This window comes from Arachis hypogaea, chromosome 8 (assembly GCF_003086295.3).
Source record: "Arachis hypogaea cultivar Tifrunner chromosome 8, arahy.Tifrunner.gnm2.J5K5, whole genome shotgun sequence".
Taxonomy (NCBI): domain Eukaryota; kingdom Viridiplantae; phylum Streptophyta; class Magnoliopsida; order Fabales; family Fabaceae; genus Arachis; species Arachis hypogaea.
In genome coordinates, this window is record NC_092043.1 from 45,941,495 (window position 1) to 45,956,547 (window position 15,053).

The 15,053-nt window shown below is 29.0% G+C and overlaps 1 protein-coding gene across 6 annotated transcripts; it reads right to left on the reverse strand.

Annotated features, from left to right (window-relative positions):
* Positions 1 to 9,048: 9,048 nt before the first annotated feature.
* Positions 9,049 to 15,053, reverse strand: LOC112707810 (uncharacterized). 6 transcript variants are annotated; one of them, XM_025759781.3, is made up of 10 exons: positions 14,717 to 15,053; positions 13,919 to 14,190; positions 13,062 to 13,722; positions 12,644 to 12,843; positions 12,300 to 12,544; positions 11,146 to 12,017; positions 10,887 to 10,944; positions 10,421 to 10,660; positions 10,238 to 10,309; positions 9,049 to 9,572 (listed from the first exon to the last, which is right to left on the reverse strand). In XM_025759781.3, the coding sequence occupies exons 2-6, from the start codon at positions 14,188 to 14,190 to the stop codon at positions 11,323 to 11,325; spliced, it is 2,073 nt and encodes a 690-aa protein (XP_025615566.1). In that variant the 5' UTR covers positions 14,717 to 15,053; the 3' UTR covers positions 9,049 to 9,572; positions 10,238 to 10,309; positions 10,421 to 10,660; positions 10,887 to 10,944; positions 11,146 to 11,322. The 6 variants fall into 6 exon arrangements, with proteins under 6 accessions (XP_025615566.1, XP_072057601.1, XP_072057602.1 ...); XM_072201500.1 differs by having other exon boundaries at positions 9,049 to 9,563; positions 14,717 to 15,032; XM_072201501.1 differs by lacking the exon at positions 10,887 to 10,944 and having other exon boundaries at positions 9,049 to 9,563; positions 14,717 to 15,032.

Sequence of the window (15,053 nt, forward strand, 5' to 3'; positions counted from 1 at the left end):
TTTTCTTTTAGTTTTTAACTTTTTTATGACGTGTGAGTTGTGAACTGTGATTGTGTATTATTACTATACATGACCTTTACCTATTATTCCGTTCTTCCAAAATATGTAGTAACTAAAAAGGAAAATGGCAAGTTACTTAAATTAAAGAGTGAGGTTTGCAATAAGTTCTAGGCTAAATTTTTTTTATATCGAAGTAAAAGTGGTGATATATTTTAATATTGTAATTTTTTGTGTTTTTTAAAAGGTGAAATCTTATGTGCAGGCGACTTCACTTAAAGTTGATTGTTGTGAGAGCTGTTAGATAAAAATTTAGTCAAATCAGTCAAATCATTTAACAACCCTCGTTTATCAGTTTCACATGAAGTCGACTGCACCTGAGTTTCTACTTTTTTAAAACTGTGGAAAGTATGGGTCGATTTTTATACTTCAAATTTTTAAATTTTTTAACACAAATCGGACGGTCAGTACCTCTAGAAATCGGACGGTCCAATTCCTATACCTCTAATAAATCGAATGGTCTAATTTCTGCTTTTCTAGTTAATCCATTCCACGTTTGAGAATAACATCCCAACAATCCACTTTTTAAAAAAATATCACTACCATTCCAATATTAAAAATAAAAAGTTCTAAGTTCTAAAAGTTTTCTAACATTCTATTTAAATGTGTGTTTGAATTATGGTTTGTCAAATTAGAGTTTGAATAAAAGTGATTTTATAGAATTAATTTTGGGTAGAAGTAAGTTTGTGTCAACATGATTTATGTTTGGCAATTTTATACTAAAATTGATTTTGATAAAATAAATATTATTTGGATAATATTAGTTAAATAGATAATTACTTAAAAGGACATGATATTCAATTATAATATTATTTTTTTATACTCTTTCCTTATATATTTTTTATATAGTATATTTTAGTACTCTTAGTATTCTTTTTTAGTACGCTATAATTTTTAACTATTATTATTATTTATGGTTAATTTTTTGTTTAATTTATTTTACCTAATGGGATCAATAAATTCTATTATAAAAAGATAATAATAAATATAATACACAAAAATTACAACTATAAAAATATATATAATGTCAAATAAAAAATATAAATAATAAAAAAAGCTTACATAGAGAGAAATAATAAGAATTTGCAATAATACGTATAAATGATAAAATTGGTAAAAGAAAAATAAATGTTAAATGTAGTGGCTAAAAGTTCGTTAGTGCAACGGAAAAGTTAGAAATTATTGCTTCTTATAAATGTGGTTTTGTGAACAAAATCACTTTTGAATTTATAGAAAAGAAAATTAGCCAAAAAATTGAAGTTTTCACGAAGCTGTAACGAGCGCTTTTCCTCTTTAAACGTAGTTGCTAAACACACCTAAGTCTTTAATGTTGGTTAATATTATTCCGACTTTGTAGATCTATTAATAAAATTAAGACAGAACAAAAATGAGATGATTTTAAAACATTAGAAATGTAAATAGGATGAAAATATTAGGAACAAAAATAATACATAAAAATAAATTTTAATATTATTTTTTTACGGTACGTAGTTATTCAATTATTTTAAATTATATTTAATCACATTACTTTCATTCTAAATAAATTTAATTTTTATAATTTTACTTTCAAAGTTTTTTACTCTTAAACATTAAAAAATTTCGATACGTTAGAGATAAAATATACAATTTATATTTTATTGTATATGTATCATTTTTTTATTTTTTGCAAATTTATTTATTAGTTATTCTACAAATATTTCATGATGAATAAAAATCTTTAGGATTAAAATTATAAAAAAAATAAATTTATTTAGAATAAAAGTAATGTGATTAAGTTTAATTTACTTAGATATGGTTAAAAGATAATTGAATAACTATGTATTCTAAAAAATTGATATTACCAAATTGATATGCTTAAAAGTATCATTTTTGTCCCCCCAACGTTTTCGTCTATTTGAGTCCCTAACGTTTCAAAATCATATCAATTTTGTCCCACCGTCAATTTTGTCAATAGATCTCTAACGGCATGACAACATTGAGCCAATTTTAAAATTTTAAAGACTTAAATAGGACTATTTAAATGTTAGCAACAATTTTAGAACTTACTCCAAGTGAACAAAAATGATACTTTACTCTAAATAAAATAATTGAAAATCAAATTTATCATATTACAATTTTCCGTAACTTCATACTTATTGGCAACTTTTTTATAATTACCAGCGGTTCAACAAGCACTGCAATGCCTGTTCAGCCGCTTTTCTATTGAGTAAAAAAATATATTTTTATTTTTAAAATTATAAATTTACTATCAATAATTAAAAATAAATTATAAAAATAAAATATTTTAAATTATTTAATATATGTAGAATGTATAAAATAAATAAGTTTAAATTAAAAAATAAAAAAATAAGTTGTTACTATGTGTAACTAAATCAAGATAAAAATTTACTGATATTATTTACAAATTAATTATTTATATATTAAATTTATTTATTTTCTCAATCCTATTTAATTTGAAATAAATTTAAAAATTTATATTCATATTAAAAAAATTCTTTAGAAGATACATAATTCTAATAGATAAAAAATTGTTTCTTTAATCTTATATTGAACATCTTTAATTATCTTAAATTTTATTATTATTTTAAAATTATTAATTTTTATTTTGATTATATCATTTCATCATACTATGCACTATTATTTTTTCTTATTATTTTTTCATATGTATAACTATTATTGTCTCTCCGTCACTATTATGTTTCATTGTTTTATTGTCCTTCCTTGTTTTCTTCTTCTATTAACCTCAACCGCAATCTATTACCACCATATCATTATCGCAGGTCTCATTTTTGTTTATCACTTTGATTCATACATATCCATTGTATTAATTTTTTAGTTGTTAAAGATTTGTTAAAAAAAAGTATATTCTTGTTTGATTTAGATATCTAGATGTATAATTATTATATAAATACTTATTTTTTATACTTACTTGTTAAATCATATTTTATCGTTTAAAAAAATTAAGATATCAAGCATTCAAAAATTTGGTATAGAATAATAAAATAAAAAACAAAAAAATTCATAAGTTATTTAATTTTTTTAATATATAGAATAAGTGAATTTAAATTAATTTAGGTATAATACTAACAATGAAGATAAAAATTTATAAATATTTTGTAAATTTATTTATTTCACCAATACTCTTATATTAGCTTGTTCTCTCTTTCTTCTTCTATTTTTTATTCTCTTTCTATCTTTTCTTCAATTGCATTTAGTTACCATCATATATTAGTTCATGATTATTACACTCAAAGAGTGAATACTAATTCAAAAATAAAGTTCAAAAAGAAAAAGTCTCATAACTCTTATGTGAATTATTTACACTCATATAAATGTAACGAATGAATAAATTTAGCTTTTTTTTTATTATGAGTAAATTTTTTATTATCTAATGCATATAAATTAACATATTTTTATTATGATAAAAGTTGAAAATTAAAATTAAATGACATTAGTACTTTTTTGGTTTAATAAAATTAAAATAAAGTACAAAAATAAGAATAAAAACTAAAAAATAGGTGGCTCTAGAGAAGGATAATGTTAAATTTTATGTGATTATGTATAGGAACAATAATTTATTTTATTATATTTATTTTTGTACCAAATAATAAAAAAATTAAATTTTATGTCCGTTTTTTATTACTTATTTTACTTATTTATAATTGTTTAAATTAGACTTTATAGTTATTAAGTCATGTTTTCTTTCAACAAAAAAAATAATTACCAAATTATTTTCATTTTTTTATAGGAGCACATCTATTATATCATGATTTTAATAATTAATGTAAAATTTAAAAAATTAAATAAACATATATTTATTTTTATTCATTTAATAATGAATTATATATATTCCTATGCTCAAAAAATAGATTTAACTTCTTTTATAATAAATAGTTTTTCAATTCTTTTTTATTTATCCTATAAAAGTTAAACATTAAAACTAACGTTAACACTTTTTTATTAATAGAGCTAAAATATACATAAAAATAAACCTGAAATAAAAATAAAAATACAAAATTTTGAATCCCAAAATATAAAATGGTTATAAGATAAAAAAATTACTGAAATATAATTTTTATAAGATATTCCATGAATGAATTTAGATGAATGAATATTATATGTAAAATAAATTTTAATATATTGGTATAAAAATTATTATGTGCAATTTTTTTTTAAATATTGTCTTTGCTAAACTATTTTACTTTTATTCTTTTAAAAACATATCTACAGTACAAATAATCCGCATGAATAATTAACCTCCAATAAAATTTTTTGATAGAGTTGCTATAAAAAGTGTGTGGAAGTTTTTTTATTCCACGTCACTTCTAGGTGTATGGGAGAAATTTTTTTTAATAATAAACTTTTTTCGGCTATTGAAACTTAAATTTAGACATTATATATTGTATAGGTATCTAGAGTATATTCAAAAAGTAGGATAACAATTTGAAAAAAAAAAATTATTCTTTGTAAATTTATTTTTAAAAAAATTGTTCTTATTGAACTATTTTACTTTTATTTTTTAGAAATATATGCAAATAAAAAAATTTGCAATAATAATTTACATTCAATACAAAAAAATTTTTATTATGCAGTAAAAATAATCTGAGATGATAGATAGTAAGAGAGGTAAAAGATAATGATAGAAGTTCTGCGAATGTGAATTAATGAGATAGAGAGAACGTAAATGTATGTGAGAAGAAAGAAGATAAGGCAGTGAAAATTTTTTAACATAGAATAACTAATATCTAGTGGGTAATATTAGAAAGGATAAAATTGAAAAAGAATTTTAGACACCAAAACAAGTTTTGCCATTATATATTGTTATAGATGGTAGAATTTCTCCCCTACATCCGTTAGTTAGTTACATAAAGAAACTAGTTCCAGCCTTACAGAATCACAACTCATCTGCTCTATTTCATTTTCATCTCTATTTCATTCACTGTTATAAAAAAATGATGTGTAACTTCTTTCTCAATTCTTTATTCTATTAATTTGCCTTTTAATTTGTTTTTTTTTTTTCAATTTTTCTTACTTCTATTTCTAATTCAGGATGCACTTCTCTGTATAGAACAATTATTATTAACATAAAAAATAGTTATTATGACAAAAATAAAAAAATAATAAATAAAAAATAATAGAAAAAATAGTTATTATAATAGAAATTAAAATTGTCAATCATGCAATGGGACTATTTTAATTCGAAAAGAATAAAAAAAAATCTAAATCTAAATTTATTAGATATTAAATAAAATAAAATTACATAAAACGTTATTATTTACTGTATAAATTAAATAAAAAATTACCAATATTTTTAAATAAATATTTTATACAACAACTGTCGAGCAAAAAGAATTGAACATCAAACTCCCATATTTTTTGTATATTGTTTTGTTATAGTATAAATAATAGTTTTAAAATTATATAAATATTTTAATATAAATTATTTAATATTGTCAGAGCTAAAAAAAATTAAGAGATAAAATTAATATTTCTTTTAAGAATGATTATTTTTAAAATTATAAATTCACAATAAAAAATAAGAGTACATTAAAATAGTACCATAATAGTCACCAAAAATAGTACCATAATAAAAAATAATTCAAAAGATAAAATTAACGAACTAATGAAATATATATATATGCACAACTAACCAATATCATCATCATTCAGTATATTATTTAAACCAATTCTAAAACTTAAATATCTAAAAACAAATGATAATTTATACCCACTAATATTATTATCGTTCTATTTATTACTTGGATTTGAACCAATTTTACTATTAATAAGAGATGAGATGAGAACTAAGCAATGAGAGTGGAGGCCTGGAGGCTAAGCAATGAGAGTGGAGGGCTGGAGGCTCGACAGTGGGTTTGTGGGTGTCTGAGTGAACTGGTGAAGACTAGGATTTGACCGATCGATTTTTTATCGATTTGGCAGTCTAATTCCGATTTTTTAATTTGGCGGTTTTTTTTCTACCCAAACCGTGTTTATCAACATTTTTCGGTTCGATCGACCAATTTAAACTAATTTTCAGAACATTGATATAAACCGTTATAGGCACCCGCTAATTTGAAATTAAACATAATCCGCTACTGGTAGCCACAGTTTACATTAAAATGGAGTTGGGCAGAAATTGCTATAAGTCATAGCAGTTTTTGAAGGAGGTGTAATACACATAAACAGTTGCTATCTATGCATAGATGAATTCTATGAACATTTCTGTGACACAATTAAATATAGTTATAATATAATTAACATTTGAGAGCTGAAATGATAATATGATTATTTATCAAATAAGAAAAAAATACTATTAAACTAGGAACTGAAGGTGCTATTGCATGGTAGCAACAATAAGTTTAATCTTACATATTTTTTAACTATTTCAAACACGCTGTTGACTGAGATTCATAACATGCTCTCGCAATTTTGGTGGGGGTAAAAAATGTGCAAAACGAAGAATAGTTTGGATTAAATGGGACACAATGACGAGACCGAAGAAAGATAGAGGACTGGAGATCAAGGACCTAAGGACGCAAAATTTGGCTTTATTGGGCAAGCAATGTTGGCGTCTAATGAAATACTCTAATTCTACTCTATCAAGAATGCTCAAAGCTAAATATTTCAAATATACAGATTTTCTACATGCAGAGATAGGAAGTGTACCGTCGTGGAGCTGGTGAAATGTTCTTCAAGGGCGCAAGGTGATCGAGAAAGGTTTGATATGGAAAATAGGTTCTGGTACTAATGTTCGCATCTTCCATGACCCCCGACTCCCACCACCAGTGCCCCTTAATGTTCCTCAAAATGCACTTACAATCCCGCCAAATCTACAAGTGTCTTACATTATTGCGATACTAAATCCTGATAGAAGTTGGAATAGAAATCTGATTGAGTCAATTTTTTCAGTTGATATATGCAATAAATTTTTTCAATCAAACCAACAGAGGAGGGGGATGAAGTTAATTGGTGCTGGACAAAATCTGATATATATAAAGTTGGGTTAGGATACAAAATTGCTTATGGATTCTTTCATTCTCCTACTTCATTGAAGCCCCAGAACATACAGAACAACAGATTATGGAATAGCATTTGGGAATTGAAACTACCTCATAAAATTAAGGTTTTTTTATGAAAAAGTCTTCATGAAAAACTTCCGGTGTTGCAACAAGTTCACAACTGGTTCGCATCCACTCCTGGTCTCCTGCCACTTGTCCAATATGCATGTTAAAGGCTGAATCAATTTCTCATACTTTGTTCCAATGCCCCCTGTCTTCAATAATATGGAATCTAAGCTTAATAACCCCTGACCTATGGATGAGAGAAGAATAGACCTTTTTCAATTGGTGGCAACGAGTCTTATCCTGGACAGTGGCTCAATTCGACGGTAGACAAAAGACCCTCCTCATAGCGACGCTGTGTTGGAGCACTTGGAAAGCGAGGAATCGGTGTGTTTTTTAGAAGGTAATAAGTCCGGCACCAGAGATAGTGAAAGAAGTCAGCAATTTAGTGCGTAAACTCGTGAGCCATACCTGATAGATGCTGCTAATTTTCTTTACTCTTACTTTACTCTTTTCTAAACTCTTAGTCTTTTAGTCACAGTTTGTGATAAATGAAAATACCCAATTTTTTGTACTTCTTTATGAAAACACTTTTATTTTATATTAATAAAATAACATTTATTTTTAAAAAAAATCTATGGCTTAAGTTAACTTCATTATAAGATTCTTAAACATTATCATTTTAAAAGTTCGATGAAATAATGAATTCAGTCTCAGTTTGGAAACTTTAAAAGTTTTTTTTTTTTTGAGTTTTTAACTTATGAAAAGTAGTAGTATTAATATTTGGTGCAATTTTTAAAATTAAATTGTAGTTTTCTAAGAAACTATTTAAGTGCTTATGAAAAAGTTAAAAAAAATAACTTCTCTTGTAATAAAAAGCTTTTTATCACATTTTTTAAAATAAATAGTTTTAGAACTAAAAAATCAAATAAAAAATAACTTATTTATAAGCTACTTTTAATATAAGTATTTATTATTTAAATTATTTTTTAAAAAAATTTAATTAAACTGTTTACTCAAACTAAACTTAAATAAATAATTAACTTGCTGCATTCAATGTAATTTACCATATATCGGACATAAGGACTTAATCAGCCCATATGCTTGCTACTTACGAAAATCGATTTAGATTATGCCAATTTGGACCCTAACATCGTGTTAATTTTTTTTTAAAGAAAAGTATATTTTTATTTAACTAAACAGAATTATTTGGGGTTTTGGATTTAAGTTTACTCACAAAAGTAGTTAAATATTTTTATCAGTCTAATTAATTCTTATTTCAATATATAAAAAAGATTGATATATTTGAATTAGTTTTTATCTCAAACTCATGTTTTGATTTTCTCTTTTAATTTTTTCCACACTTTTGAACAATGAACTCTAGATCACTGTAAAATTTAAAAGAATTTTAATGGAAGGACTCCTAAAAAAAGAACCCGCATTCTTCCTTTTCTTTCTTCTTTTAAGTCACTCAAATTCGTTTTTATCAACTTGTTGATTGTTGCTTGGAATCCAATTTGCGTCTTGTTAGTCAAATTAATTATGATTTATGTTTGAATATATATATAAGAAAAATACACTGAATAATTATCTGACTTCGTGAATGAATAAATTAACGGAAACGAATCTAAACATAATTTCAATCGATGTTAATATACTAATCAACATACTTACTTTGCTAAGGTAAACTTTTGAAAATATTTATGTGGCAAGAAGAGAGAGTTTCGGGCCACATAAAAAGCTTTTGTTTTTTTTTTGTTTTTTAAATTTAAGAGTGAAACTCGGATCCGAGACCTCTAATCCGAGACCTCTAAATGAGGATGGAGAGATTATGTCATTTGAACGGTATTTCGTTGGCATAAAAAGCTTTTGTTTATTGTGTTCTCAATGATGTTTTGCATGTCTAAATTTCCATAATCCTAGATAATAATAATAAAAAAATAAAACGTTAATCATTGTATATTAAGATTCTTTGAATATGTTATTGTATATTAATTTCCTGCTTCTAACTATTATCTTATCTAACAATATGGCTACGCCAACCGTGGAGAGCTCTCGACAAGCGATAGAAACATAAGATGAGAAGACACCACATCCAACTCAAAACCTTAAGGTTTCAAGTTAATGAGTCTCTCATCTTATAAACTCCTCACTCTTCCATGCTTTCTTTGATGTGGAACTAACTTCAACACTCCTCACACTTGCAACACTAACATTCCTAAGGGTTAACAATGCTATCAATTACATGATATGATTGTATGAATGTCCTTATTGTTGAAAAGGTTAGATCAAAGTAGTGACCAATGAAAAAATGGAGCAGTGCTCTTAACATATTATTTTACTAGTATCCTGGCCAGTGATCACTGAGTCTTGACATTGTTGATATTATTTTCCATGCTATTTCTTGTTTCTGGAAGACCACTCCCCATGCCAAACATTCCCCATCTAAATTTCCTAAAATTAATCAATGTGGTAAGTATTTTGGTCATTTCGTGAGAATAGGAAAATCATTTGTGAAACATTCAACTATATATACATATAAAGACAAAAAAAAATTTCGTGAGAATAGGAAAATCATTTGTGAAACATTCAACTATCTATACATATATAGACAAAAAAAAAAAAAATATCTATATATATTATGAAAGGAAGCCATAAGCCATGCGTACAAGCATCTTGGTTCACGGCTTAAAGTAGGATCTGGAGAAGGGTCACATTCAAAGGATGTAATGTAGGTAGCCTAATCTGATAATTGTTGCTCTAAAGTTCCTTTTTTATATATTCTAAGAACAATTATTGTTTTGGATAACTTTTGTACCTGTAAAGGCGTTAGTATATATAAACATGTGATAAAACCAGAAATAGTTTGCAGGGGGATTCAAATGAAAATGCCACAACAGTTAGTTCGCATCAGCTTAGTGCATTCGCCCCATGCACGCTAGAATAATAGACAAGAAAACCTAGTAGATTTTCATGCAAAAATTCAAGCTTTCCAACAAAAATTGTAGTAAAAAAAAGAAAGCATGTAATGAAAGATTATCTAGGAAGCCATGTAATCAGCTATGAATTTGAGAAGAAGAAACGAAAAGAAAAGAGTAAACAACAGAAAATCTTGTTACCTGATGCAATATGGTGATATAGAAAATAATGGATCAAAATCCCAATCACTACCGCCAGAGCCCAAGGGAACACTGGGAAGGAAAGATTCACCAAATAATTGTAAATACTGTGAATATAAAGCAAACTAACAAAGCTTTGAGATGAATATAAAGCAAATTAACTGCATGGAGGGTTGATCTTACCAAAGACAAAATGAAAGTCTCAATGCATTTCGTGCCTCTGGACCCTTTTGTTCCTTCCCCTCTCATTTATCTTGGCAACCTAGAGTTCTTTCGCTTAAGGATGTGTTCGTGTGTGCGACGGGAAGGAAATGAAGGGTTTGACGAGTGAAAAGGACTCCTAGTTACTCTTGAAACCCCTTGTTTTCCTCCAAAATCACAACTCACAAACACAACCTTAACCATAGGTTATCTCCACATACCCTGTATTTGAAAAGTCATGAACGTTTCAGGTTTCTTGAAATAGTTCATGCAGAGATAGCTTCTGAAATGAATTTAATCTTCAAGACCCCCCCCCCCCCCTCTTCTCTCTTTTCAAATAATAATAACAGCCCACCTAACCCCCTCCATAGAACAAAATTGGGTAAAATAAAAGAAACAAAATCAGCATATAAGTATAACAGTAGAAGTTGCACTTCAAGAAAATTACTTCTGCAGTTGTTGAACCTCAGCAGGGAATATATATTCTTTTCTGCTCTAGCAAATGACTGCTCAAGGATCATGAAGTAAGATTGATTAAAGAGAATTTCTTTGGTGAAGAGTAGAATTGGATGAAGGGTAAAGATTTTTACTAAATTTATAAAGAACATGTGCATTGCGCATGATAATTTTTTTGTGTGGTCTTTTTCTTTATTAAAAAAAGTTATCTTCACTCTTCATCAAAACTTCACTCCTCACCATAGTATTACCCTTGATTAAAGAAGCATGAGAATGAGCTTTAACCCAAACACAATCAATCTTCTTTCAAAACATGCCAATCAGTGCAGCTACTGCAAAGTGGGAGGACTTGTAGCCATTTGATAAATTAAATCAACAGCTTTGGCTGGAGTAAATCCAGTTATCATTCCATTCAAAAACACCGGCAATCAATGTTGATGCTGAAAAAGGAGAGGATTTACGGCCATTTGAGAACTTAAATCGGAGGCTAAAGGCTGGAGCAATCCACTATTTGACAATTCTTCCAAGGCTTTAATGTCTTGTTGCAAACGAGCCACATGTAGAACGGTATGATCAAGGACTAAAGGATCATCTGGTGGATTATGGAGAAGGGTGAGCAAAGCCTGTTTATAAACTTGAGCAGACAACAACGGCCTTGTAACCTGCCGACTTCTACAGAAAGTTGCCACCTTGATTACATGTTTACAAAGGTTTCCCAGCCTAGACCAAGAACAATCACAAAGTGAAAATTCTGAGCCAGGATTCCAAACTGTATACACCAAGTTTCTGTCAGTCTGAGAAAGAACTTTTGCATGACGGAGATTTTGCTCATCCAGTATCACATCAACATCTGGAATATTGAGAGCGTGATACCAAGCATTGGCAGATAAAGATTTGTCTTGTAGATTCGCAAAATAGCCAGTATCTAAACTGTATTGGTCTAGCCAATACAAGGAGAGAAATCCAGTAGTTAAAGTGTGGATTAACCAGTCAAGTCTTGGCCAGAAATTAGCATTATTCTCTTTCAAAAGTGTGGATTTCAATTTTATGTGATATGATTCTATTGCAGCAAGTGACTCGGGCATTGTCAACGGTAGTGACTTTATGCCATTAATCCACATATCTGCATGAGAAAGCACGGAAATACTATTATATCAAGAAGTGCTATTCATTTTAAAGATGTTCGAATGAATGGATACGCTGGTAGTTATAATGACAAAAGTTAGCCAATTGAAGATATGGTTGTGAATGTTGCTCAGCAAAAACGGAACTGAAATGAATGAATTTGATCAAAATCTGGACCACGTAAAGGCCAGATTGGGAATGATTACGATGCAGGCTACAATGCAAGTGTTGATATTTCCTCAATGAATACGAAAGAAACCATCCATCACTTGCAAATTACCTATACTTGGTAGCCACTTGCTCTTGAAATACTCCATGAAAGAACATTGATCAACAAAAATTTGCATAAACTCTTCAAGTGCATCCATAGCATTTGGTCCACATCTTGTACAGTAAAGAATCCATCCAAGGTGCCGTAACATCTCCCTTTGCACCTCAAAGTTGCAACATGTCTTAAAAAGCTTTTTGATCCAAGAACGGCGAACATGCCAGGCACATAACAAGATGCGACACTGGAATGCCTCTCTACAACAAGCAAGATCTCATAACATTTGATATTAAGTGGTTATTGCACCAAAACAAGATTTCCAAATGAAATTAAAAGAAATGCAATAATGTTTTTACCTTATGCTATTATAGTCAAAAGATGGATCATCCAGTATAACAGCACTAGGCCTCCATCTAGGATCCTTGGCTCGTATCTTTTCAGATAGCAATGCAATCCATTTATGTATGTCTTTTCCGACAAAGGATGAGGTGATTATCCAAGCAACGGGAATTGCATTTTGAGATGAACCAAAAACAAGTAACGAACACACTGGATACTGTCAGGGACGAGAAAGGAAATAAGACATTATACAATCCTGCAGCATGAAATAATTAAATTTCAAGTTTCTAAACTCACTACATCTGTTTCTTGTAAGCATGAATTTTATTCTCGACCGAAATTAGGGGTAATTAAGCTAAACATATAATTAAACAACAGATTGTAAACAACTAGCTTCCTTCTTGAAAAGGTACATACAAAAACAACATGCAATACCTTAAGCTTCTTCAAGCCAAATGTTGAATGAAAAGAAATGAAACTCTTATTTCCATAACGAATCATCTGTTGCAGCTGCCAATCTGTCTGTATGCCCAAAACAAATGATTGTGAACCTGAGTTATCTTGGTAATAGAAAACATGCTTCTGATGGCGTTGGACCCATATCTTTACACTGCATTCATCGTTTTCCTGCAATTCATGTGAAGAATTACGGATACTCCGTTCCATGTTGCGCACATCATTTCGAGTGAGAAAATCATCACGGTTTTGGGGTCCACCTTGCTTCTGCATAACCTCTACATGGTGCTGTATTATGTTATCAAGAGATATCCCAACATAAAGCATAGACATCACTTTCTGGCGTAACTCATCGGAAATGCGTGGAGCATACATAGCTCTTGTTCCTATTGCATCCCTATCAAGTATTCCATGACACGGTGCCCCTGTTTTGTCTACATGCCTTCTTTGGTTGTATATTATTAGAGCAAGAAGAGGGCGTGTATATAATCTTTTAACAGTGAAATGGCAAAGGCAACCTCTCATCATATGACGCCTCCCTGGTCTGCTTCCCTTCCCTGAAGCAGGCTTGGTACTTTTGCTATCTCCTATGCACGAGTCACCTTCTCGATAGTCCTCAGGACCATAAGAACACCAGTACCTGAATCAATATATGATTTTGTATTGTTAATTAAAGGAATCTTTTCATACTTAAAGACAATTTTTTATAACTTGAGAATAACAATATATATCACTTTGATACACATATTTTTTCTCTCTTAATGTGAACTGCAAACCATATAACTTTAATATTATAAGTGTATAACAGTATAAAAATCAATTAAAAGATAACATACAAGGTATATTCAAGATAGCCGTCAACCCTTGGTTTAGTGACACTCCCCTCAGGTCTCTTCCTCCTTGATTCTACACGGAAGCTAGCAGGACATTCTGGATTTGAAGACTCCCCTTTCACAAAACCATCCACTCTGACAAAAGGAATCAGAGCAATATCATCACCCCCTTGGCGACCACCCTCTAATTTCACCCAATTTATGTGAGCAGCAGAGAACTCAGCACATGGGGGATCTTGAACTGGAAGGTTTAGAATGTCTTCCATTCTCGGCATCTACAATTCCAAACAGAAAGTGTCAGCTATATTAAAAACTATATGTGCATTGTATGGACTTCTGAAAGAAGCTATGATCAGTATGAATTTTCATCTCAGCTCTCACCAAAGAAAAGAAAAGATGCAAATGCAACCTCTTTGCCTTCCGAACAAGGCATGAGAAAGTGTATGCTAGAAACTAACTACTACCATTCATATCTCAGTTCTTTCAGCATATACTTTCTTCAAAAGATTATAGGGACATCTCTCCCATATATTCCAACATAGATAAATTTTAGAGTATTGTCAAATTTTCCTAAAAATCCTCCTAATCTAAAATCCTAATCACAATGGCATGAGTTCTAACTTCAAATTGAAGTCAAATTCTGAATCAGAAGGAATATCAGGCACACCACCTAGAAAGATTTAGCATTTTCAAATAAATTATCAAGAGTCAAAAGCACAATAATCATAAAAACGAAAGAATTTTTTTTTAATTTGTCTTCAGATATCTCTCCAAAACCTTTGAACATGATATGAAACTAACCTTATCTCAAGATATTGGAGCTATTCCTCCGACAAGCTTATATCACAATTCGAGTTTGGCGCTTAGAAATTTTTAGGTATCAGAATAGAATAGAAATTAAGCATGAAGCACTGAGTAAATTGGAAGTGTGATAGTGGTTATTAGCCAATTAACCAGTGTAAATGCAAAGTTGTAAACTCAATTCATTATTCGTCTACACTGAGAAATTCATCATTGGTAACACTAACAGTCATCGCAGAGAGAGAGAGAGAGAGAGAGATATATGATCAGATGAATATTTTTTTGTTTTTTGTTTTTTGTTTTTATCTTTTGTTTTGTTTATTCGGAATATCGTCGT